At 36.3% G+C, this 27,020-nt stretch overlaps 2 protein-coding genes across 2 annotated transcripts; both read right to left on the bottom strand.

Annotated features, from left to right (window-relative positions):
• Positions 1–266: 266 nt before the first annotated feature.
• LOC120181211 (integrin-linked protein kinase 1-like) lies at positions 267–11,788 on the bottom strand. The gene is made up of 11 exons (XM_039186385.1): positions 11,373–11,788; positions 11,173–11,247; positions 3,607–3,723; positions 2,617–2,711; positions 2,067–2,187; positions 1,877–1,956; positions 1,535–1,594; positions 1,138–1,259; positions 975–1,060; positions 775–890; positions 267–504 (listed from the first exon to the last, which is right to left on the bottom strand). Exons 1-11 carry the CDS (start codon positions 11,685–11,687, stop codon positions 420–422), a joined length of 1,272 nt encoding a protein of 423 aa, XP_039042316.1. The 5' UTR covers positions 11,688–11,788; the 3' UTR covers positions 267–419.
• A 799-nt stretch (positions 11,789–12,587) lies between these two features.
• Positions 12,588–23,643, bottom strand: LOC120181169 (vesicle transport v-SNARE 12-like). The gene is made up of 5 exons (XM_039186356.1): positions 23,501–23,643; positions 23,349–23,407; positions 23,091–23,267; positions 13,259–13,429; positions 12,588–12,875 (listed from the first exon to the last, which is right to left on the bottom strand). Exons 3-5 carry the CDS (start codon positions 23,256–23,258, stop codon positions 12,720–12,722), a joined length of 495 nt encoding a protein of 164 aa, XP_039042287.1. The 5' UTR covers positions 23,259–23,267; positions 23,349–23,407; positions 23,501–23,643; the 3' UTR covers positions 12,588–12,719.
• Between the last annotated feature and the right edge of the window lie 3,377 nt (positions 23,644–27,020).

Below are 27,020 nucleotides of genomic sequence, written 5' to 3'. Positions count from 1 at the left end.
TTCATGCAATCAGAATTTGCCTTCGTCCAGCAGTTCCCCAAACAGAAAAGACACCATAGGATTTGTCTACTTCATTATTACATCTCATAACCAATCGTGTGTAATCAAAAGGAATTACATTGAAGGATTTTACATAAATCTCTGTAAGATGAGACAACATTTTTTTTTATAATGTTACCTTGAGTGAGAAACTGAAAATTTAAGAATCTCAATTTGCACACCTGGTTCACCATTTAATTCGGACCAAATACACGAAACCCGGTCATAGAAAAAAGAAATTTATTATCGGTATTCACAATATCGTCCGGTAGAGCCGGAGGTGACCGGAAGGAATGGGGTGGGCATCGTCGGTTTCATCGAAGTGCTTTTGAATGTCGTGTGTTGAATATATTCCGATAATGATCTGTTCAAGGTGCAGTTTACTTGATCTTTTCCAGGGTTTTGAGTATATCCAAGAAGGAAGGCCTTTGGTTCATGTCAGCAGCCCAACACTTCTCCGTTAATCTAAGAAAGATTCAACAAAGGAAACAACCAGAAAAGAGATTACTAAACATCTTTGAAATCAAAGGCAAAAGGCCAAGGTATACGTCCGACATGTATATGATCATTTTCGTACGTATTTCAAGGGTTTTATTCCGGTATCTACGTCCAGAAAAATGCATAGTTGGAGTAACATGGGGCAGTATTAACACGACTCTGATGCTAATTACTAATAAATAAATAGCAACCATATGGAAATCTTCATGCAGACATAGAATTGTGTGGACGGCTTACTCTCTCAGTTCAGGAAGGTATGATTTTGATCGAAAAATAGGTCGGTGTCCATCAGCGACGTACTTAGCTGCTTCATAAGGTTCATAATTTGACAATGGTGGTTCTCCTTCAAGCATCTGCTCCAAGTAAGAATAACGTGCATTAGAATTAGTCTAAAAAATGCTGCATGATCAACTTCATTTCGAGAGGGGGAAGATTACCTGATAAAGTATCATTGCGAAAGAGAAAACATCAACCTTTTTATCATATTTCCGGTGCTTGAAAACTTCAGGAGCCATATAACGATCTATTCCGAATCAAAGTGAATAAAGTAAGTATCCAAGGATCATATTTTATCCCAAAGGAAATATATAAGATACTCACAACTCCCGGTCTCGCCAGTCATTTTGTACACATCATGAGAATTTTGTACTTTGATGAGCTTGCTCAGTCCGAAGTCTCCAACTTTCAAATGGTCTGCACTTGAGTTGACCAAAAGCACATTCCTGATAAAAAGAAATAAAGTTTCCGTGAAAAAGTCAATGCAATTCAAAGTTTTCGATCATGGAAGCAAAAAAGAAAATAAATCAACTAGAGAAATGGAGAAATTATTTTGTATTTTCAGAGAAAAGCAAACGTGCATTAAACATTCTAAATTCAAGAGGTAATTTTTACACCATAGGCGCGCAGTCACTGTAAATGCATAGAGCCTCGAACCAATAGCTAGTAGAACAAGAACAGGATTGTTTGCACAAGAAAACTGAAATAGAAACCGACTCACCTGGGTTTTAGATCTCGATGAACAATGACATTTGGCTCAGTGTGAAGATAAGCCATACCCCTGGCAACAAAATTTATAAAATCCCGATTAGGGAAATGGCATACATATGAGAGAGAATTCAATTTAGTCAGGTAGCTAATACATATTCTGTAGAGTAGCTCGGAGGAGTTGTTCAAAACCAAAGAAAACTATAGATTTTATCGTAATTAAGAAAAAAATGTGATTTATGGTATCCTCCTACATTTTTCAATCTCTTTCTCCAGGTTTTATAATAGATATCAAGATCATGACACAAAGAGCTGCACAGACAATACAACTTAAAATAGAAGCTTTATCATATACCTAGCAATATCCATTGCAAAGTTGATGGCTGTTGCTGGATGAAGTGCACCCTTTTCCCTGAGATGCTGATGAAGATCACCCTGTGATAGCACAGAATATAATTAAAGTTAAGATTTCTAATAGAATATTCTACAGATAGAACTGAATTATTGGGAAAAGAAAGGGAAAAAAAAGACGTGCATTCACATACCCCTCTTAAGTACTCAGTAATTAGCATAAGAGGCTTCTTGTCAGTGACAGCTCCGAGAAATTGAACTATATTAGGATGGCGGAGCTTTACAAGCAAATTCACTTCATGTCGGAAATCATGACTGAATCAGAACAGAATGCACACAAATAAATGCATTCTTAATACAATTAAAAAAACAGAGAGGATAGGGAGGAAATTAAGCATAGCTATGACAAGAATCAAAACCCTGTAAAATGTGGAAGTGAATTTCAAAGTTGAATCTAATTACACCAAGTAGAGGTATGATTCATCAAAGTAAATGCTACATAATAAACTCAAGTGAAATATTGATATTTCTTCGTGTCACTATTCATCGTCAACAAGAACATAGTTTTGAGCACACGATATTTTTTTTGATAAGAATTTCAGGCCTCGTTAAAAACCCCCTTCTTGATTGTTGGAGCTAGTAGTGTAGCTCCTTAATCAACGGAAGGAGGAAAAGGTAACCACTCATCATAAAGGGTCTCGATGCAAACTATATAGATTATATAGCTGAAACATAGACTCTTACATCACCAATCTGTCATCTGAAAGTGATGGAAGAATGCGTTTGACAGCTACAGGAGTTCCTCGCCAACTGGCTTTCAAAATCTCACCAAATGATCCCTGGCAATATGAAATATAATCAGTAAAAGCACATATACCAGATAATACAAGGAAAATGAACGAATTCTACTAGAATGATGAATTGCTGACAACCGGAGTATAAGCAGCTCGTATATAAATTCATGTTCCAAGCTGAAAGATGGAAGTTACATGTCAACGAATCACATTGACTACTAAAACCCTTACAGACATATAACAGCTAATTTAAACTTAGATTAGCCCAAAGAAACATATTCTGAAGTATCAATTTAATAATAATCAACCTTTCTAAGAAGTAGAAAAAGGGTGTACCCATTCGGCTATCTCCAAGTACCCATTTGGCTATCTCCAAGTACCGAGAGATAGTATCATACTTCTATGGAGCATGTCCTAATTAGGGACAGTTCTGATGTAATTGCCCATGATGATTGGCAAATTCACACAGATTAAATTTCCATTTCATCAAATGATCACGAGAGATGCTTCTCAATATGCTAGTCATAAGAGAATATTAATTATATTCTTTAGGAAAACACCACACATCTACACCCGTAACAAGCACTCTCTGGTTTGACTAGCAATCACGTGCACTCTTGACAAAATGATAGAAGACAACAGATCCTGACAAGTGATTAAGGCTCTGCTAAGCTGGGAGGACGACTGAATGGTGGAAGAAAAAAGTTTAAATCAATGGTTAAGCACATTGGAAGGTGGTTATGAAATCTAAAAATTGGATTAAAAAAAAATACTTTAGGCCTCTCCTTTTCCATCCTCCGTACCAGGCAAACCTAAAACCAAGATACATCATATGCTAAATTTGAAGCAAGAAATTTTCTCAATAGGGTTTTGCACTTAAAACAGTCTGTAAGTAAGCTCTGTTCTGCATGATAGTAACATTAAGAAATTGAAAGCATACCTTCCCTATGATATTTGAATTTGAAAAGTCCAGTTCAGAAGGGTCAATTTCCCAGTCACACTTGTTTGGTAGAGGGGGTGGAACCGGCTTTGGTTCAAAATGGCTTCCACTTTGGCCCTGAAACAATGAAAACTTTAACTTTCAGCCCATAAATGCAGTTAAAATGAAAACTAACAAGGAAGTGTTTCCATCAATTAAACCTATTTAACTAGCTCCAGTAAAACCAGATCAAAAAGAGTAATGAAGAAGAACTGAGAGCCAAACTCAATGTGCATTTACATTTTAAGCAAATTGTTCATGAATTACCGTAAAGCGTAAACATCATCAAGTATGGATGTGGAAACACATATACAAGCATATATGATAGACAACTTCAGCAAACTTAAAGTGACTGACACTAAGGATGTAATTTTAGGCATTCAAACAAATAATGCTTAAAGATGGATTGGACACGAAGTAGGAGTTTTTAAAAATGAGTGAGAAAGGTAGAGAGAGAAAGATAGCGAGTGCTTTCGGTCGTTCATCCACCGGTGAGGAATGGACTGTTTTTGTTGATAATCTTAGTAAGAGAGTTAATAGAAGTGAGCTAAGAGAGATTTTCAACCATTATGGAAGAATATTGAGGGTCTTTATTCCAAATTTTATGGTTAAACCAAATTATAAGTCATCCACGTTTGCTTTTGTGCAATTTGCGAAGGAGGAAGGTTGCAGAAGAGCAGTTCAGAATGTCAACGGAACGCTCATTGACGGGATGAGAGTCTCAGTGGGGGTTGCAAAGTACATGAGGGGCAGGAGAAGAGAAGCAGAGGTTCAAAGAAATCAGTTGGAAGGAATTAAGCTAGATAGAGAGGCTTTCGGTAGACAGCAGGCTGAGCTGGAGAAGCCGAGAAGCTTGAGAGATGACAGATCGTATAAGGAGGTCGTGAATGTGGCTAACAGTAGGAGTTTGAATCCAGAACGATTGGTGATTAGGGGAGGTCAGAAGAATGCAAATGGAATAAGAAATGTATGGGATATGCACATCCCATCAGATGATTTTTGCTGGGTGAAAAACTCCTTAACAGGGGTTATCAAAGATCCATTTCAGCCTGATATGGTGAAGAGAGCTTTGGCAAAGGAGGGTTTCCAGGTTAAGATAGTAAGGTGGGGTTATGTCATAAACGCCAGTATTATTACGTTCAATACAAATGAAGAGTTTTTAAAGGCATGGTTGAGTCTTCGTGAGAAACTCTATTGCTGGTTTGATTGGGTAGATCCATTGTTGTGTGAAGATGGAGTTCCTTTAGCTTATTGCTTGGTCGAACTGGTTGGTTTACCGCTTCTTAGTTGGAGTGTACCTTTTCTGGAAAAGCTTGGCAGTAAGTGGGGAAAGGTTGTTAGCATCCTGGAGGAAACTAGAAATAGAGATGACTTCTCTTCGGCCAAAATGCTGTTGAGGGTTGCAAGCCCTTTTGATGTACAAGAATCTGTTATTGTAGGATCTTATGGCAGATCCTTTAAAGTTAAAATTAATGTGGATTCCAGCTCTAAACCTATCTCTGAAGCTTATGGAGACGTAAGGCAGAATTTTTCATATGGCAGTTGCAATGGTGATGTTTCAAAGGGGGATGATCGTAGAAACACAGAGAAGGAAGAAGACAATAGAGAGAACTCAGCAGAAGGTTTTCGGTCAAAGGTTGATACGTGGCTTCAGAATAGTCAAGAAATGAGGATGTCAAAAGAAGGTGGGGAACTTTATCTGAAAAAGTAGTCTGACACTCTGCCCAATAATAATGGGGTGTCAGACAAATTTGAATTTGAATTAAATCCTTGTGGGGATTATGCGGGCCTTGGGCTGCGAGAGGTTGTGGATCAGAGTCTTCCAACCCATTCGGATTCTAATTGGGAGTCTTATGCTCCTGTTACTAAAATTATCCCAGCAGGCCCTGCTGTAAAGTTGAAATGGAACAGGCCAGGAAATCAAAAAAAGGTTCAGACTCAGTCCGAATTACAAGGGCAACATACAGTTTCAGTAAGGGATGAAGTTCCAGTTAAAAATAGAGCTGTTCTAAAGAAGGTGAAAATGGCTAAGGATGCTAATCAAGTGGGCCTTAATGCGTGTAGCACTTCATTTTCTTGTGAGAGGGGAAGAAATTCATTAATTCACAATGGGTGTGCAGAAATTAAGAAGAGTCAGAATCGTTGGAAACTGGGTTTTCCAGTTTCAGCTGGTTTATCAATTAAAAATATTGGTGGGAAGAGGAGCAGGGTCTCTTTTCAAGAGTCTACAGAAGATCAAGAGGTAGAAGAATTTGGCTAAGCTCGAGGAAAGAGGATTCTAAAAATGGATGTCAGGTTTTTATGAATAAAGATCAAAATGCTCCTGAAGGTTTTATTCAACCGGTTTCTTCCGAAAACAGGGGATCTGAACAGGATGTTGATATCTCTTGTTCTGTTGTTAAGCAGAATACAACGTTGGTTCCATTATTTTCTAATAATCATTTTGAGGATCGGTCATCAACCCAACTTTCTGCTTCACAGATTTGCAGGAATTTCAGGAGGGAAAAAAGAATTTTAACAAGGGAAGCTGTGGACCTGGTTAATATGTTAACTGTCTTTTCCCCCCCAGTTTTCGAAATTGGTGGAGGAAGCCATGGCAACTTGGGAAGTCTGTCAGTTGCTAGGTATTTCCTTCAAGGAAGGGAAGAAGACGTTCATTGAAAAAATTATTAGTATTGATAATGGCTCGGAGACTGTTAGGAATGATTGACTTCTCAGGGCTGGTTGATTTCTCGGGGAAGATCAAGGGAGGTTTTTTCTTTTTATATGATGATGTTAAAGTTATCTATTGTGACTTGGAATGTTAGAGGGTTGGGTAGAAAAGAGAAGCAAAGGGCTGTGCAGAGATTACTGTATCATCACTGCCCTCATTTTTTGTGGTTACAGGAAACTAAATTGGAGAAAATTCAAAAATCTATTTCTAGAAGGTGTGGTTTAAACAACTTGCAAGGGTGTATTGAGTCTCCTTCGGTTGGTGCTTCAGGGGGTTTACTAAGTTGCTGGAATGACAATATTTTTGAGTTGGATAATCAATTTGTTTCCAGTAGATTTATAGCTATTTCTGGGAGGTTTCGTGCAAATAATTTCAGATGTAGGTTCATCAATGTATATGGTCCGTCTGTTGAGGAGGAGAAAGGAGGCTTCTTTGAAGAATTAGGCATATTCATTAGAGGTTACAGTGATCCTATTTGTGTTGGAGGGGACCTAAATGTTTATCTTCATGAGGACGAGAAGATGGGTAGGGCCCAAAATAGGAATTCAGTAGAGATTTTCAGTCATTTTCTGCTGAACACAGGTTTAATTGATTTGCCATTGAGTGGGGGTCGATATACTTGGTGTAATAACCAAGATTCACCAACCTATGTTAGACTGGACAGATTTTTGGTTGATAGCCAGTTCTTAGCCGAATTTCCAGATTTAACTCAATCTCTTTTGCCCAGGTCTGTGTCTGACCATAATGCAGTAATTATTGAAAATGGTGGGGATAATTGGGGAAAGAAACCTTTTAAACTTTTTAATTATCTGATGGATGAAGTCGGATTCGAGGATGTGGTCAGCTTATCAATTCGAGATTGTAAGAAAAACCAGAGGAATGCTGGAATTTTCAGCATACTGAAGAATACCAAAATGGCAATAAAAAATTGGGCAGGGAGGAGAGACAAGTTTCCAGGGGATTTGATTTCTGATCTTGAATCGAAAATTCAAAAGCTAGAGGTGGATATTCATCAGGGTCTAATTGATTACAGTTCTGAGATAGCACTTGAGTTGAAGAAATCAAGAGCAGAACTGTGGAGACTGTATAAGATAGAGGAGCAGATTTGGTTCCAGAACTCAAGATCGAAGTGGGTAGAAGATGGCGACAGAAACACAAGATATTTTCATACATGTGCTTCAGTTAGGAGGAAAAGAAATGCATTGAATGCTATTCTTGTCAATGGCAATTTTGTTCATGACCCGAATGTTATTAAAGCAACAGTTAGAGATCATTTTTTCAAGGCTTTCAATGATCAGTTTACTCTTCAAGTGGAAGACATTGGGCTGGATTTTTCTAGTATTACACTCGAACAGAGTTTGAGAATAGAGAAAGAATTTACCGAGGAGGAAATTTGGGAGTCTATTGAGTCTTGTAATGGGAATAAAGCTCCTAGGCCAGACGGTCTAAATATGGGATTTTTTAAAAGATTCTGGAATATGCTTAAGGGAGATGTTATGAAATTTTTCAATAATTTCTATTTGGGAAAAGAGTGGGAACACGGTATTAATCATACATTTATTACTCTTATCCCTAAGGTTTCTAATAGTGGCGATCTTGATGACTTTAGACCTATTAGCTTAGTTGGTGGATTATATAAGATCCTCTCCAAGTGTCTTTCGAGGAGGTTGAGGAGTTGTATTTCAGATTTAATCAGTCCCACACAATTCGCTTTTATTCCAGGCCGTCAAATATTAGATTGCTCGTTAATTGCTAATGAAGGAATTGATTTTTTGAGGAAAAGTGGACTCAAAGGCTGTGTTTTCAAAGCTGATTTCAAAAAAGCTTATGATTCAGTGGATTGGAGTATTCTGTTTTTAGTTATGGAGAAAATGGGTTTTGGTTCAAGGTAGAGAGGCTGGATCAAAAAATGTGTTTCAACAGCTTTAGTATATGTTCTGGTTAATGGAGTCCCTACTGAGGAAATTCCTATGGCAAAGGGTCTTAGGCAGGGATGTTCTTTATCCCCTCTGCTATTTAATTTGATTGGTGAACTCCTTAATTTACTGATTTTAAAGGCTGTTTCACAGGGGCTGTTTTCTGGATTGGTTATTGGGAGGGGAGAGGGGTCTTTTAATCTTTCTCACTTACAGTTTGCGGATGATCTCATTATCTTTAGTGGTGCTTCGAAAATGCAAATTCTAAATGTAAAAAGGGTGCTTCGTGTATTCCAAGTTATTTCGGGTTTACAGCTCAATTTGAGGAAATGCAAGCTTTTTGGTGTGAATTTGAATGATGAGGAGGTGAATGAGTGGGCTAATACTATTGGTTGTTCTGTTGCAAGCTTTCCTTCTAAATATCTAGGGCTTCCTTTGGGGGCTTCTAGGAATTCTGCTGCTATCTGGAATCCTGTAATCAGTAATTTTTTCAAAAAATTAACAGGATGGAAGGCTGCCTCTCTTTAATTAGCAGGGAGACTGGTCTTGCTTAAGTCGGTACTATGTTCGCTTCCTATTTATTATTTATCTCTTTTTAAGATACCAGCTTCGGTTCTTAAAACCCTGAATTCACTGATGTCAAATTTCCTATGGGGAGGGAGTGTTGAAAAAAGTAAGATCCATTGGGTTAGCTGGCCGAATGTATGCAGACCAAGGATTGAGGGGGGTTTGGGTGTGCTGAATCTAAATTTGATGAATAGAGCACTTCTAGAAAAATGGACTTGGAGGTTTGCAAATGAAAGGGGGTCTGTCTGGAGGGATCTTATTTGTTCTAAATATAATTTGGACCCGTCTTTGTTATTGTTTGATAGTAAGACTCCAAACAGAGTATCTTGGATTTGGAGATCAGTGGTTAATACCCTATCGGCTCAAGTTAAAGATGACCCTATCGGCTCAAAGTTAAGAAGTTTGTATTTTTTTAGTTGGAGATGGTAAATTTATTCGATTCTGGCAGGACATTCGGGCTTTGGATTATCCACTTCTATTAATTTTCCCTAGATTGTTTTCCATTTCGATTAACAAAACAGACAAATTATTTGAGTTTGGGGAGTATAGCTCTTTCGGCTGGATTTGGGATGTGCAGTTTCGCAGGAATTTAAATGACTGGGAGATAGAGCAGTGGGCTAATTTGATGACTATCATCTCGGCTTTTGCTCTAAATTTGGATAATTCGGATGGGATGATTTGGAAAGGGTCTGGGGATGGGGTGTTCACTGTGAAATCTGCTGTCAATCTATGCTCATCAGGTTCTTTATTTTCGGATGAGGCCTACTTCTGGAGTAAGATTGTTTGGAGGCTACCACCAAAAGTGGAGTCCTTTTTGTGGCAGGTTGTTCTAGGGAGGTTGGCTGTTAAAACAGAACTGGTGAAAAGAGGAATATAAGGAATTCAGAATCTGTTATGCCCTCTTTGCATGATGCATGGAGAGTCTCCTTCACATTTGTTTTTCTCGTGTTCGGTGGTGTGGGCTGTTTGGAATAAATTTCTCAACTTCTGGAAGATTCAAATTGTTTTTCATTATAATGCTAAAAGTTTTCTCTTGAATTGGGATGCGTTGAAGACTAATTCTCCGATTTGGTCTCTCATTCCAGGGGTAGTTATTTGGACTACTTGGAAATTGAGGAACTCAATTGTTTTTGAAGGAGGGAAGTTGGATGAGGTTGAATTCTTCTTCTTAGCAAGGTTTAGGCTTGCTTCATGGTTCCTAGCGAAGAATAAAGGGGTACATATTCTTAAAGACTCTCTCATTTCAGACCCCTCCTTAGGGGACGTTTGTTCCACCCATTCTAATATGATTGTGTCTACTATTCCGTGGCATCCTCCTCCTATGGGTTTTGTGAAAATTAATGTTGATGCAGCTACGACTAAGGATTGGAAGAAGAGTGGTTTAGGAGGAGTTTTAAAAGATTCCTCTGGAACTACATTAGGGTCTTTCAAGGAGCCTGCAGGTCTGGGGCCTCCAACATTTATGGAGTTAAAAGCTATTCAAAAGGGGCTAATGTTCTATGCTGATTTTCGAGCGAGGATCAAAGACAGGTTGATAATTGAAAGTGACAGCAAGATGGCAGTGGACTGGGTTAAGGGGGCTGAATTATGTCCTCATGTTTATGCTTATTTGGTTACAGACATTGTTTACTGGCTTAATATGTTCGATGGTGTGGTTAGATGGGTAAGCAGGACAACTAACTTAGAGGCTGATGCCTTAGCTAAAGAAGGAATTGGTTGATTAAATGTTGATGTTTATGGGTCACAAGGTTGCCTTGTGTTGACCTGTCTGTTTACTTTACTTTTAGGGTTGTATCTTGTATATTATTGTTTTGTTCAATAATATCCTAAGGCACTCTTTTCCTCCTTCGCTGATTAAGGAGCTTATCAACAAGCACCTTCAATCAAGAAGGAGGTTTTTAATGAGGCCTGAAATTCTTATAAAAAAATGCTTAAAGATGGATTACTATGAAAATAGGGATTAGGGAACGCTATTGGAAAGTTAAAAGGTCATCCACAATTTCAAGTAAGCCCCCTATATCTAAATCTATGATTCCTTCCTTAGGCAAACAACCAAGTTTGAAAGGTATAAAATGTACTAAATAAGTAAATAATACAGATATACTTTAACAGTAATCCATAATTATTATGATCAAATATGATTCAAAGCGCGAAGTGATCTTCCTGGAACTAATCATTGATCATGCTGTTAAAGCCCATTACAATGAAGGAATGCAAATTAGAAAACATGCATTTTAAGAACTCTAAAATTAGAACAAGTGTTGAAAGAAAATAGCTAAAAAAAATCTAAAAAAATGAAAAATTGCAAAGTAAAAAAAATGCTGAACTTACGTAAGATAATCCACCATTCGATTTCAATATCTGGACCATGTCACGTTTCTTAGCTCCTTCAGCATCAGCTAAAGGCTGCAATTAACGGAAAGGGGTAAAAAAGAAACAAAGCTTCAAGTTGAAGAGAAAAAAGCTGCGGAAACAGTAAAAGCCTAAGAATGAGAGAAAAATGAAACAAAAATGAAAAGTCGAATTGACACCGTATTCTTCCATCGATCTTGGGCGTTGACATCGGCTCCATAATGGATAAGGCACTTGGCGACTTCGACCCAACCGTGGAGTGAAGCGACGTGGAGAGGCGTACGGTTATCATAGTCCCTAGCGTGAACCAAAGATTGATCTTCCTCGAGAAGCTTAAGGACGGCGCCTGCATCGTTCTGATGAGCGTGCCATAGGATCTGCGAAGTTCTACTCACTCTCGCCTTCTCCTTTTGCTTGTCCGCCGACGATGCCGAGCTAGCTTTCCCACTCGATCCCTGCGCCGGCGACTCCCCGCCGTTTGCTTCTGAGTTCATAGTCAAAGATCTGTTCTCTTGCTGATGAACTGCGAAGTATATTTACTTTGTTATTGTTATTATTTTTTATATTTATCGAAATTTCGGAGATATCACAAATGAAATGAAATGCAGCTGGGATATAAATTGTAGGAGAAGACTTACTAGTCCACTACTCCGAAGGAGAGGCTATGGGTGAGTGAGCGCGTGAGCCGCGTCGGCGTCGGCTTATATACGGTCTATTTTGTTTTCAATAAGTTTTATGGATTCAATCCCTATAGTATACTGAAATTTAAAATTCGATCATCTATTTTAATTTTAGTACTATAATTTAATTCTTTTACTTTTACGATATTATATATATATAGGATAATGATATGATTGTCTTTTGTACTTTAACGAAATCCATAGTATAGTTTATGAACTATCAAAATATTTAATATGTTTCTATACTTTATTTTAATATATTCATAATTTGATAACATAGTGATCATGTAAATATTTAATCAAAGATATTGGTATAATAATAAAGTTGCATATAAGCTAAATGGTTAAGATTGTACTAAAAGAATAGGTTATTCATTCTCACAGTAACAACTAATGATGTTATCACTTGGGATCAAATAAAAAAATTACAAAAAATAGAGGGACCAAATTATGTCAAACTAGAATAAAAGATTACATTTCACAAGAGCACAATGGATAGAGGGTCAAAACAGAATTGGACCTTTTTAACTTGAGGATTTTCTTCCTGAAGCCCCACATGTTCCGACTTTTGACTTTTGAGACATTTTATTTATAAAATTCTAAAAAATCATAAAACATTTAACCATCTTGATAACTGATTAAACCATTAAAACTAACTTAATCAACACCGACTTAACCGAATCGATAAATCCGGTAAAATCGTACCCGAGTCGATGAATAACACTCGTACTCGAATTCGAAGTGACCAAGACTTGAACAAAGTGTCGAGACATTACATGATGACAGAAGTCTGGAATGCTTGGATGAACATATACAAATTGCAGAACAATGGTCCGAAAGATTTCATCAGCGATGTGAAATCTTGTAACAAAGGATTAAGATGATTGCAAGGACGAGAGCTACGATTACCGAGCCAGCGATCCATTTGTTCTTGGTAATCCTTCGCGACATGGTTGTTAAGACTTTCTTGCTCTTGTCAATGGCGCTATCCACATCATAAAGCTGCAAAAACGACAACAAATAAATAAAACCAGTAAGCTGATATGCATCGACATGACATATATATATCTTTATATGGTTGATAAAATAATCCGAATTCGTAGTCAATTCTTTTTTAAAATGGAGCTTAAGTTTTGAAGCAAGATGGTTCAGGGTATTGACGATTTCTTCATTCCAGGGGCGGGTTTGGATGTTAGAGCTCAAAGTTCAAAATGGTATCGAATGAAATATTTGAATGTTCAGTCGGGAATGGGACAAGCAAAAAGACCCCCCACCCCAACTGGCCAAACATGTCCCGAACTGACAGAAAAAGAGACGAGAAAGAAATCAAGAGCTCAGTGATAATTGATAAAGAACAATATGTCATCGAAGTTATGTTGGAGGACCTTGTTATGGGCGTGCAGGAGAGTCTGTCGCTGTTGATGTAAATCTTCAAGGATAGAGATACCAAGCTCTTCTGTTTCCAGAACAGTTCTTCTACTCTCCTTAAGTCTGTCACTTGACTGATTTAGTCTCTCCACCGACATCGACAATCGATCCCTTTGCTCAGCAGAAACCTGTACCATTGATCACAATTCAATACAAAAATCTTCACCAAGTCGCTTAATGGTTAATAACAAACCTGCATGCCATTAAGACCTCGGCTTAATCGTAAAGAGGTTCCAGGACTTTCAGTTACCAAGTTAAGACATCAGCTAAAAGTAAGAACAGACAACGTTGCTCTAATTCTTTCTTCTTCCTAACGCACCGTGTTTGACATTCGTGTCCAATATATGATCCTCCAAATACAAGGAATAACTTAAGATGGAAAATTTGAACATATTCATGCTGAAACACACCCATTTTGGATACTCAACATCGAAGCCGAGTAACAAATACAACAGGCACGGATAAGGTGAAAACATTTGACATGAGAAGGCATGAACTGTAATATCCCAAATAACGGGTTAGTGACTAAATTGTAAAAATTCAGAATTTTGGTGATTAAAGTAGAATAATTAAATAGTTTAAAAATAATTGTTAGTAAATATGAAATGAATTAAAGGACAAACTGGTCATTTGCAAGGAAAATTTATAATTAAGAATTTTGATGGGGTTATATTATAACCCACGTGGGGCTTGAGTAGGAAACAAATGTTTCCAGATTTCTCTCATCTCTTCTTCATTCTTTCTTATCTTCTTCACTCTTCTCTTCTTCCAAACGTGAAGACCCAAGCTTAAGGTAAGAATCAGAACCTTGGTCGTTTCTTTGATTTTTAGCTTGGAAATTGAAGTTTGGATGTTATATAAGCTAAAGGAAAGCTTATATGACATTAAGACAACAAGATAAGTGTTTTAGAGATAGATTTGGAAAATGGGTTTTTAGATGAAATTTTGATATGGATGAGTTTTTTGAAGTTAGAATAAGATTTTTGACTTGTCAAGAAGTTAATTAAGGAATATGGAGTGTTAGAATTGGATTTAAAACATGTTGAAAATTGGGTATGATTTTTAGCTTTGAGAATTTGAATGAAGCATGGGAGATTTTAAAGTATTGGAATTGATAGAAGTTAATTAAAATGGTTGTAGTTAAGTTTGGTGGTATGAAAGGAACCTTGTCTGAGAAATTTAGTGAAGAGTTGATGATCTTCGGGTTTGAACAGTAAAATTTCAGATTATGCAGAGGGAACCGATACCCCCTGGGGGGAATCGATTCCCCCTAAAAGAAAATGTTGAAGTTTGGTTTATTAAATTAGTTTAAGTTGTTAGTATCAAATTACAAGGGTTAGGCTTCTGATAAATATCTTGAAAATTATGTTTATGTAGATATAAAACGTAATTCTATTCCGGAACAATCGAAGAGTTAGGATTGAAACAACGAAAGCGAGGCCAAGGTGAGTGCCTATTTTAAGGGTAGTATAATGGAATAAGACTTGTGATAAGTCTAATCCTATGTTGATTTTTATAGAACAATAGTTATGAACATGCATACATGATAATTATTATGATACATGCATAAGGTATATATGCTCATATGATTTGATAAATGATATATGTGAATAAATTCAAATGTATATGTGATATGATAAGTGACATGAGCACATGAACATATGAAATATAAGAATGATGCCCATAGTATACGATATGAGAGCTATAGGTATAGTTGGCATGCCAAGAGTCGAGGGTTTCATAGGTCCTTCGGGACAACTCATAGGTCCTTCAGGACATATTCACAGGTCCTTCGGGACAAATTTTTATATGCCACTCAGTGGGACTTATACGAGCTGTAGTGACAGCAATAGTGCACAACCTCAATGTACTCGAATACCTTGAGTTCTTAGTAATGTACATGGGCTTATAGAATGTTATCAAAGGTAATTGCATTATTATTGTTATATGTTAAATCATTGAATGGATAGATCACATGTTCATATTTATAAGGAATACATCATCATTATATATTTATATGCCTCACTAAGTCTATGACTTAGCGTGTAAGTGATTTACATGTAGGTACAGAAAAGTAAGAAGATCGATCTTAAGAGCAGCAACGCAACATACCATCATTAGGGGATCAAATCAGAAGTAAACAACAAAGTATGTATTTTAGTTGTATAAAGTATGTTGGCATGTAATAAGTTGTTAGTTACGAACACTCTGATCGACTTTTCTAATGTTTTGAATATAATTATGTAAGTGTATAGTAATGAACGGTTGAATTTTTACAAATTTTATATATATTTTTACGGAAGTACTGTAGCAGTACTGTAGCAGGGGAATCGATTCCCCTGCTACGGGGAATCGATTCCCTATTTGTAAACTGGAAAATTTAACATTTCGGGTACTGTAGTAGATTACTGTTCACGGTACTGTAGCAGATTATTGTTTATATGTATTTTATTGTTCGCAAATACATTTTTTTTTACCTCAAAATTTTATACTGAATATAATTTAAAAATATATTATCTTATTTTCCTACTCCTAAAATAAGTTCAAATATTTTGTTATTTTATAAGGAAAATTATTTTACAAAGATAATGTCACATCTCGGACTCGTACTCGGGTCGGATACGGGTTAGGGGTGTTACATTTAATGGCATCAGAGCAAGGTTTAGTCGATTCTCGGCATAAACCGGAGTCTATAGTGTTTTATAATGTATACATGCCAACAAACTAGTTAAAACTTCTGATCTGGTATGGTAATGAGTATGTTGTTTTGCTAATAGAATGATATGTTTATTTTTAATAGATGTCCGGACATGATAGTTCTCGAAGTCAAGCGGGAGATGATCAACCCGCTGAAAGTAGTAATTCACCTGCCCTGGCCAGGCAAGGTGAAGAACAGACTCCTTCTAGAGTGCCTGTAGCTGATCAAGATATGTTCTTTAGAACGTTAGATGCAGTATTGATGCGTTTTCAACCTCCTGTTACTTCAACTCTAAAAATGAATGTTGCAAAGGAGTTGAAGGGTTTAGGAGCTCCAGAGTTTAAAGGTGAAGCCGAGGAAGGTCCTGTTGCTGCGGACCTTTGGCTTAATGATGTGAAAATTATGTTAGAAGGACTCCACTGTTCTGATGTGGAGAAGTTGGACGGGGTGGTCTCTTTGCTTCGTGGGCAAGCGAGAATTTGGTGGACAAATGTCACTTTGAGGATGACCAGTGATCAAGTGACATGGTCTCTATTCCTGGAAGAGCTTCGGCATAAGTATATAGGAGACCAATTCATCAAGCAAATGAAGCAAGAATTTTTAAATTTGAAACAAATGAGTCGCACTGTATATGAGTATGAGTGCGAATTTAATAAGTTAAGTCGCTTTGTAGCAGAGTTGGTGCCTACAGAGAAAGATTCATGTGAGTGGTTTGTTGAGGGCTTGCGTCCAAGGCTAAAAGAAATGTTGATTGTATTGAATCTGTCCTCATTCCAAGAAGTAGTAAATCGTGCTAAAGCTCTAGAGAGAGCGCAGAATGAACGGTTTGGGGAGCAGAGAGCTCTACCATCCAAAAGAACTGGAGCTTCATCAAGCTCTACACTACCAAAGAGAGGTAGAGATTTTGGTTTTCGATATCAAACAAGATATGAATCAGTGGCATCCTCTGCTAGAGGATCGAATCAGGAAAAAGCTAGACGAACTCAATCTGTGGGGACTGGTGATGGGCGAGCACAACAGAGTCAAGTTGGGCAGTGTCAGATCTGTGGAAGAAACCATAGTGGAATATGCAGAGTTAAAACATGAGCTTGTTTTCGATGTGGGGAAATAGGACATTTTATGAGAGACTGTCATTTGAGGGTAGAAGAGTTTGTTCCACAGGAGAGGTCTGCTTCAATGTCCCAGAGGGGACGGGGTAGAGGAAGAGGTAGAACTCAACATGAATCCTCTACTCAGCAGGAAGTTCGCTCTACTGCTCGGGTGTATAATCTCAAAACCAATGAAGACCGGGATGATCCAGAGTAATAACAGGTACCTTTTTACTGTTTGATAAACATGTTATGGTATTGATTGATCCGGGGTCTATATACTCATACATTAGTAGCAAGTTAGTTAGAGAACTGAACATTCCGCTAGAAGCCACTAATAATGAAGTAATAGTGACAAATCCATTAGGGCATAGTGCTAGTGTGAATTTGGTATGTCGAGGATGTCCCATACGGATTCAAGAAATTGAATTCCCTGCTAATTTGATGGAATTACCATTCGATGAATTTGAAGTGATACTGGAATGGATTGGTTGTTTCGTTATTATGGGAATGTGGATTGTAGATTGAAAAGAGTAACGTTGAAAAGTCCGGAAGGGGTAGAAGTCATGGTGCTTAGTGAAGGGTGGAATCCATTGGCAAATGTAATCTCCGCGATAACGACCAAGAAGTTACTGCTACAGGTTTGTCAAGGGTTCATTGCTAATGTGTTGGATATTATAACCAATGAGAAAAGAATTGAAGAAATTCCTATAGTCACAGAGTTTCCCGATATATTTCCTGCAGAATTACCAGGTTTGCCTCCAAACAGAGAGGTATAATTCCAGATTGAAATAATGCCTGGAACTGCGCCTATTACTATGGCTCCATAAAAAATGGCTCCAAAAGAATTGCAAGAATTAAAGATACAGTTAAAGGAGTTGTTAGATAAAGGATTTATAAGACCAAGTGTCTCACCGTGGGGAGCTCCGGTGTTATTCGTCAAAAAGAATGATGGATCAATGCGTCTTTGCATTGATTATAGACAGCTTAATAAGGTGACCATCAAGAACAAATATCCACTTCCCCGAATTGACGATCTGTTTGATCAATTAAAAGGAGCTTCAGTGTTCTCGAAAATTGATTTACGTTCTGGTTATCATCAATTAAAGATTCAAGACAAATATATCCCAAAGACGGCATTTAGAACGAGATATGGTCACTATGAGTTTATTGTGATGCCGTTTGGAGTTACTAATGCACCAGCTGCTTTCATGGATCTCATGAATAGAATATTCCAACCCTATTTGGATCAATTTGTGGTGGTATTTATTGACAATATTCTCGTGTATTCAAAGTCCAAAGAAGAACATAGTTCACACTTGAAGAAGGTGTTACAGATTTTGAGAGAAAAGAAGCTTTATGCCAAACTCTTCAAATGTGAATTCTGGTTGAAGGAAGTGACTTTCCTTGGACATGTGATTTCTGCATAAGGAATTCGAGTGGATCCCCAAAAGATTAAAGCTATTTTAGAATGGGAAGTTCCGAAGAATGTGTCAGAAGTCCGGAGTTTTCTGGGGTTAGCTGGTTATTATCGAAGATTCGTTAAAAAATTTTCGATAATAGCATTACCCCTAACCAAGTTATTGAGGAAAGAGGTAAAATTTGCTTGGACTCCAGAATGTCAGGAAAGTTTTGAAAAGTTAAAGAAGATTTTGACAGAAGCTCCTGTGTTGGTTCAACCTGAGTCTGACAAGAATTTTGTGGTTTATAGTGATGCGTCTCATAATGGCTTGGGATGTGTTGATGCAAGAAGGCAAAGTGGTGGCATATACGTCAAGACAATTGAAGTCACATGAGAAAAATTATCCAACGCACGATTTGGAGATGACTGCAGTAGTATTTGCTCTTAAGATTTGGCGTCACTACTTGTATGGTGAAAGATGTTATTTATATACAGATCACAAGAGTTTAAAGTACTTGATGACTCAGAAAGAGTTGAATTTAAGACAGAGAAGATGGGTGGAATTTCTCAAGGATTATGATGTTGTGATCGATTTCCATCCGGGAAAAGCAAATGTGGTAGCGGATGCTTTAAATCGAAAGACATTTGCAGTTCTACGAGCTATGGATGCTAGATTATCATTAAGTGAAGATAGTGTTATTTGTGCTGAATTGACTCTCAAGCCATCATGGCTAGATAGAATTAAAGAATTGCAAGCTAGGGATGAAAAGTGTTCAAAGAAGCTACAACAAATAAGGAATGGAGAGTGTACAGATTATGAGATGAAAGCTGATGGGAACCTATATTATCAAGGGAGGATAGTAATTCCAAATGATGATGAGTTAAAGAATGATGTATTAATGGAAGCTCACTGTAGTCCATTAACGATGCACCCAAGAGGAAACAAAATGTATATGGACCTCAAGAGTCGATATTGGTGGCCAGGAATGAAGAAAGACATTACAGAATTTGTGTCCAAATGTTTGACTTGTCAACAAGTCAAAGCTGAGCATCAGGTTCCGTCAGGATTATTGCAACCAATGACGATTCCTCAGTGGAAATGGGATAACATAACGATGGATTTTGTAACGGGATTACCTGTAACTCCAAACAAAAGAGATTCAATTTGGGTGATTATAGATATGTTGACTAAGTCAGCCCATTTTATTCCGGTATGAACTAATTTCTCCATAGATAAGTATGCTGAGTTGTACATCCAAGAGATTATACGATTGCATGGTGTACCTGTTTCTATAATTTCTGATCGAGATCCTCGATTTACATCAAGATTTTGGAAGTCATTGCATGGAGCATTGAGAACTCGATTAAATTTCAGCACATCGTTTCATCCTCAGACCGATGGATAATCCGAACGGACTATTCAAATTTTAGAGGACATGTTAAGAGCTTGTGTAATTGAATTCAAAGGATCATGGGAAAAATATTTGCCACTTGCTGAATTCGCTTACAACAACAGTTATCAGTCGAGTATTAAAATGGTTCCCTATGAAGCTCTTTACGGAAGAAAGTGTCGTACGCCTTTGAACTGGTACGAGCTCAAAGATAAAGAAGTGCTTGGTCCTGAGTTGATTCAGGAAGTAGAAGAAAAGGTCCAAATAATTCAGAGTAATCTAAAAACTGCAGCAGACAGACAAAAATCATATGCAGATCTAAAAAGGAAAGAAATTGAGTTTCAAGTCGGAGATAAAGTGTTTTTAAAAGTGTCTCCATAGAAGAAGGTGTTGGGGTTTGGTCAAAAAGGAAAATTGAGTTGGACCATACGAGATTGTAAAGAGAGTAGGACCTGTAGCATATCAGCTAGCTTTACCACCTGAGATGGAAAAGATACATGATGTCTTTCACGTTTCAATGCTTCGAAGATATAGATCTGATCCTTCTCATATCGTGACACCAGAAGAGATTGAGGTTCGACCTGACTTGACTTATGAGGAAGAACTGTTCAAATATTAGCTCACGAAGTGAAACAACTAAGGAATAAGACTATTCCTTTGGTCAAAGTGCTATGGAGAAATCATAAAGTAAAAGAAGCAACGTGGGAACGTGAAGAAGATATGCGACATCAATACCCCTATTTGTTCGTGCAATAATAATTCAATGCCGAATTTTCTTAAGGGGGAGAGATTTGTAATATCCCAAATAACGGGTTAGTGACTAAATTGTAAAAATTCAGAATTTGGTGATTAAAGTAGAATAATTAAATAGTTTAAAAATAATTGTTAGTAAATATGAAATGAATTAAAGGACAAACTGGTCATTTGCAAGGAAAATTTATAATTAAGAATTTTGATGGGGTTATATTATAACCCACGTGGGGCTTGAGTAGGAAACAAATGTTTCCAGATTTCTCTCATCTCTTCTTCATTCTTTCTTATCTTCTTCACTCTTCTCTTCTTCCAAACGTGAAGACCCAAGCTTAAGGTAAGAATCAGAACCTTGGTCGTTTCTTTGATTTTTAGCTTGGAAATTGAAGTTTGGATGTTATATAAGCTAAAGGAAAGCTTATATGACATTAAGACAACAAGATAAGTGTTTTAGAGATAGATTTGGAAAATGGGTTTTTAGATGAAATTTTGATATGGATGAGTTTTTGAAGTTAGAATAAGATTTTTGACTTGTCAAGAAGTTAATTAAGGAATATGGAGTGTTAGAATTGGATTTAAAACATGTTGAAAATTGGGTATGATTTTTAGCTTTGAGAATTTGAATGAAGCATGGGAGATTTTAAAGTATTGGAATTGATAGAAGTTAATTAAAATGGTTGTAGTTAAGTTTGGTGGTATGAAAGGAACCTTGTCTGAGAAATTTAGTGAAGAGTTGATGATCTTCGGGTTTGAACAGTAAAATTTTAGATTATAAAAGAAAATGTTGAAGTTTGGTTTATTAAATTAGTTTAAGTTGTTAGTATCAAATTACAAGGGTTAGGCTTCTGATAAATATCTTGAAAATTATGTTTATGTAGATATAAAACGTAATCTATTCCGGAACAATCGAAGAGTTAGGATTGAAACAACGAAAGCGAGGCCAAGGTGAGTGCCTATTTTAAGGGTAGTACAATGGAATAAGACTTGTGATAAGTCTAATCCTGTGTTGATTTTTATAGAACAATAATTATGAACATGCATACATGATAATTATTATGATACATGCATAAGGTATATATGCTCATATGATTTGATATATATGTGAATAAATTCAAATGTATATGTGATATGATAAGTGACATGAGCACATGAACATATGAAATATAAGAATGATGCACATAGTATACGATATGAGAGCTATAGGTATAGTTGGCATGCCAAGAGTCGAGGGTTTCATAGGTCCTTCGGGACAACTCATAGGTCCTTCGGGACAAATTTCATATGCCACTCAGTGGGACTTATACGAGCTGTAGTGACAGAAATAGTGCACAACCTCATTGTACTCGAATACCTTGAGTTCTCAGTAATGTACATGGGCTTATAGAATGTTATCAAAGGTAATTGCATTATTATTGTTATATGTTAGATCATTGAATGGATAGATCACATGTTCATATTTATAAGGAATACATCATCATTATATTTATATGCCTCACTAAGTCTATGACTTAGTGTGTAAGTGATTTACACGTAGGTACAGAAAAGTAAGAAGATCGATCTTAAGAGCAGCAACGCAGCATACCATCATTAGGGGATCAAATCAGAAGTAAACAACAAAGTATGTATTTTAGTTGTATAAAGTATGTTGGCATGTAATAAGTTGTTAGTTACGAACACTCTGATCGACTTTTCTAATGTTTTGAATGTAATTATGTAAGTGTATAGTAATGAACGGTTGATTTTTTACGAATTTTATGTACATTTTTACGGAAGTACTGTAGCAGTACTGTAGCAGGGGAATCGGTTCCCCGCTACAGGGAACCGATTCCCTGTTTGTAAACTGGAAAATTTAACATTTCGGGTACTGTAGCAGGTTACTGTTCACGGTAGCAGATTATTGTTTATACGTATTTTATTGTTCGTAAATACATTTTTTTTACCTCAAAATTTTATACTGAATATAATTTAATAATATATTATCTTATTTTCCTAAAATAAGTTCAAATATTTTGTTATTTTATAAGGAAAATTATTTTAAAAAGGTAATGTCACATCTCGGACTCGGGTCGGGTACGAGTTAAGGGTGTTACATGAACAATGCACATAATTCCGAATTATAAACAAATCCATCCATCAAATTCTACCTTCCCCCAACTTACAAAAACAACAACCCTACAAAATCATAATGAAATATGAAACGACCTTATATAATTACACCAAGGCTCACCATTTCCCCTCAAGATCAATTCATCGGAGAATCGTTAAGCTACGTTACCTCGACTCTTTGTTTTCGGATATGATATGGGAATGGGAAAATAACCCTTCAAACACGTACTCATATCACACCCTCACCCGAATCCGATTGCAGAAGACATGGTGCAACAAGAATAGTCAGCAGATAGCATAGAGTTAAAAGCAAATAATCATTCCTCAAACATCCTTAAAAGATCCAAAAATTACCGAGTGGACATCAGCCATTCCTGATTCCAACAACTCATCATGAGCATCGGGTGAAGCAATTCTCTTGAATTCCTTCTTCAATTTATTCAAATCAGCTTTATATTCCCTTAATTTTGCAAGTAAGGTTGCCTTAACCCCTGGTTGCAAACTCCTTGCTTCCAGGTCCATTTTCCGAATCTACCAATCAAAAACAAAACCCAAATCAACATCAGAAAACTAACAACCCAGAAAAAATTAAATAATTAAACAACACGGTACCAGGACATCAGCCTCATCAATCCCAGAACTTATCTCGGAAAACTTTTGTTTCTTCTGTTCTGCAAAAGGTTATCGAACCATAAAGAAAACGTATTAAAAAATTACCCTTTTTGGGGAGAATCGAAATGGACCGATTCATAGAAGGAAAACACCTGAATGTTGAATAACAGAAGCAGAGTCACATTTCCGGGAAAGATGCGGAGAGTTCGCATACTGTCGTTCATAACCTTCGAAAACCTCACTCGTCTTCGACAAAATCTTCAAGAGGAGTTTAGACCAGGGAACAGGAGAGAAAATCGAAAGATTTAGATCTGATTGAAGAAGATTGTTGTTGGAAGTTGGGGATTTTTCAGGCAAAATAATCTAATTTTGTACTCTTCAACTGGTCACAGAAGGAGAAGAGTAAAGGAAGTGAATTTAACTGACCTCTTTTTCGGGTGAGGAACGTAAAACTGGACAAATACATAGCAAAGCTTCCTTCAGGCAGCTAGATTCTGGCTCCTGCTTTGTTGGTTAACTTGTTATCATTGGCATGGTAGGTAACTTTTGCATTGATGTGCAATTGGGTACCGCAACTATTTTGGTGCAATTAGGTATCTAAATTTTGAAATAAACAATAAACTTTGAAAACCTTCATTCCAACCCCTAAAATCACGCCAGTCATCACCTTTTGTCATCGAAGAAGCTCCACACGACCTCCCCTCGGTAACCAAAACCTCCCATGAAATTGTGCCCGATCGACGGTCGATCGAATTCGGAATCGCGTGGGATCGTGATTTTCATCTTAGGATTCGCGGGGTATAAAACGTTGATTCGTCATCGATAGGTCGTCGATCAATCATGATTTTATGGGGGGTTTGGTCATCGAGGGGAGGGGAGGGGAGGTCGTGTTGAGCTTCATCGATGACAAAAGGCGACGGTTGGCGTGGTTTTAGGGGTTGAAATGAATGTTTTCAAAGTTTTAGGTTTTTCAAAAATAATTTTTTTTTTTTTGTTTTAAATAATTTTTTTAAAATTTTGAGATTGTGACACATTTCACTTAACGATGAAATTAACGTCGTTGATGGCTCATACACCTAAATGAGTAACGAAATGAAACGTTAGACACCAAATTAAAACAAAATAAACTACAAAAATAAACATAAGTTGAACATATTTCGTATATTTAAGTCATCCAATTAAGTGGTTGTGTTGGACCGGATTATAACCAAAGGCTTAAACTCGTTGCATGAGGAGATCTAAGGCTCCAAAACCTTGGAGCAAGAACATGTGGCAGCACTATATTGAGCCAGCCACTCCGAGATGGATCGAAGGAGTGGCGGGTAGAAATAGTCACCCCTAAAGATTTAAAATTATTACGTATTTCAGATGTGTTCTAATATTTTTTACTAAAAATTTATTTTCGTCAGTTGAACTTTTATAAATTCAGATTTATTTTTTAAAAACTCAAATTCACCCTAACATAAAATTTATGTTCGTCCCGTAACCACCGCTCTAAATACTAGTATGATTAGAAAAATTAGAGACGGTTGCTCCCACCTATCTCCTCGATCAATCTGTGATTGGAGATGAACGTATCTCATAAAATTTATAAATTTTATATAATTTAAATATTTATTTATACTTTTTATTATCGATGATATAATTTTATATTTCTAAATTTACAATATAATTTTCTAAAAACACCGCATTTAACGTCAAATCTTAATTTGGTCCAACCCAACTAAACCCAAATAGGTGAAACTTTCAAGTAACACTAGATAGGGTTAAAAATATGATTAATATCTCCATCTGTTAAAACTTGTGGTGGTTCCGGTCATAATGGTAATTTTATTGGGGTTGTATTTTTTTATTAAGTTAAGTAGATTATAAAATAGTATTTATTTTAAATATTATCAATTATTTCGACAATAAACGTGCAATTATCATGCTGTAATTGTTAATACTCGAATTTGTAATTTTTAAGAATAACAATGATTCCTCTAACTACTAATATAAATCTGTTCGTGCCATTAGGTTGTATTCGAGTTGAAACCATTTAGTAATATCGGCTCAAATAGTCAATGGTACCATAATTGGCCTTGAATTTCAGGGTCTCGAAGAGCTCCCACTCAACAAAACTAATAAGGTATAACAGAGAAGCCCAACACCTTTGAGGTTCACATAGGTATAAAATTTATCAAATCATTATAAAATAATTTTAAATTATAAATGCATTTTAAAATATAAATAAATTATAAAATCATTTTATGATTATTTTGTAGTAATAATTACGTAAATTAAGGAGGGTGGAAGATGACATAAATCATTTTTTCCGACTCACTTTATCGGAAAAGCCGGGGAAAAGTGAACGCGATGGCCTCTAAATTATGAAGCTCGTCTCCTTGGAATTCGTGGAAATCAAAATCATTCATTTACTTTGCTACCTCTTGCGTAGGGTTGGAAAAAGTGTAAATCGGTCGGCTTTGAGTTGACTCGCTTGTACGGAAGCAATATTTTACAAAAGCATCTCTAGGGGGAATAGATCCAGCCTTTAATTCGTTACTATTTTATAATTTCTAACTATATTTTTAAATAATTTGAAAATGTATGTTCAAACAATTGTAGTGTCTTTTGTCCGTCATAAAAATTTAATTATTCAACAAGTCATTCCCGTGGCGGCTGCACTTATGGTTGGGTTATGGTTGAGGATGGTCATATGTTCGTCTTAAAATTAAGATATTTTTTAATTAATTATTTATTTTATTGATGATATTTATTTTAAAATTTTATTGTATCAATCTTAAAATCTGATTTTTTTTTCGATCAGTGACTCATTTTAATGATAGTTTCCATCATAAAACTTTATTTATGCTCACTCATTAAAAAAATATTGTTAATAGATATTTGTGCTCCCTAAAAAATATTTATATATCTATCAGTGAGCCATTTCAGATTTCTGATTAAATAAAGACTTTTTGTTTTTATCATCTCTTAAGAATTAATAATTCGATTTAACTCTTTTAACACAGCTTCTTTTTAGATTTGGCCACACAAATTTATAATTTTATCTAAACTTCTTTACAAACTTCTTGATTTCGTCCCTATTCGTCACGATTTATTAAAAATAGCTATTAATAAAAATATGACATGTGATCCCTTTTTTTTTACAATTTTAAAATTTAATCTTAACCTTGGAATGGAATGCTCGTAGTGAAAAGAAAGGAATGCTCGTAGTGAGTCTAGAACACATAACATAAGAGAATATGAGAGAAAGAAGATGAACAACTTGAACAATCAGCCAAATATATTTGCTCGTGATCCGTTCTTATTAAATGTCCGAAAACAAAATGAAAATTACGAATTAACATAATAAAAACAAGAAGAAAAGTTCGAGGGACTAGATCATGAATAAAACCTTTCATATGACCTGTTGAAAAGCTGATAAGGAGATGGGCCACATTTATCACGTCCGATCTTCTTGATTTGTCATGGCAACTACACCTAGAACCCACCAAGTAATAATTGATTGGGAGAAAGAGATCATAAAAATGCAACTTTTAATTACTTCTTGCCTAATTGATACCTCAGGTTAATAAAATCACGATTTAACTGTAATTAATGCCTATGTGACCAAGTATTTAATAATATATTTAAGGATAAAGTACACAGACGGTCCTCCGACTATAAGGT

This window comes from Hibiscus syriacus, unplaced genomic scaffold (assembly GCF_006381635.1).
Source record: "Hibiscus syriacus cultivar Baekdansim isolate YM2019G1 unplaced genomic scaffold, ASM638163v2 tig00112517_pilon, whole genome shotgun sequence".
NCBI classification, from domain to species: Eukaryota; Viridiplantae; Streptophyta; class Magnoliopsida; order Malvales; family Malvaceae; genus Hibiscus; species Hibiscus syriacus.
The sequence above is the reverse complement of the archived record's forward strand: the minus strand, read 5'-3'. Positions and strand labels throughout refer to the sequence as shown.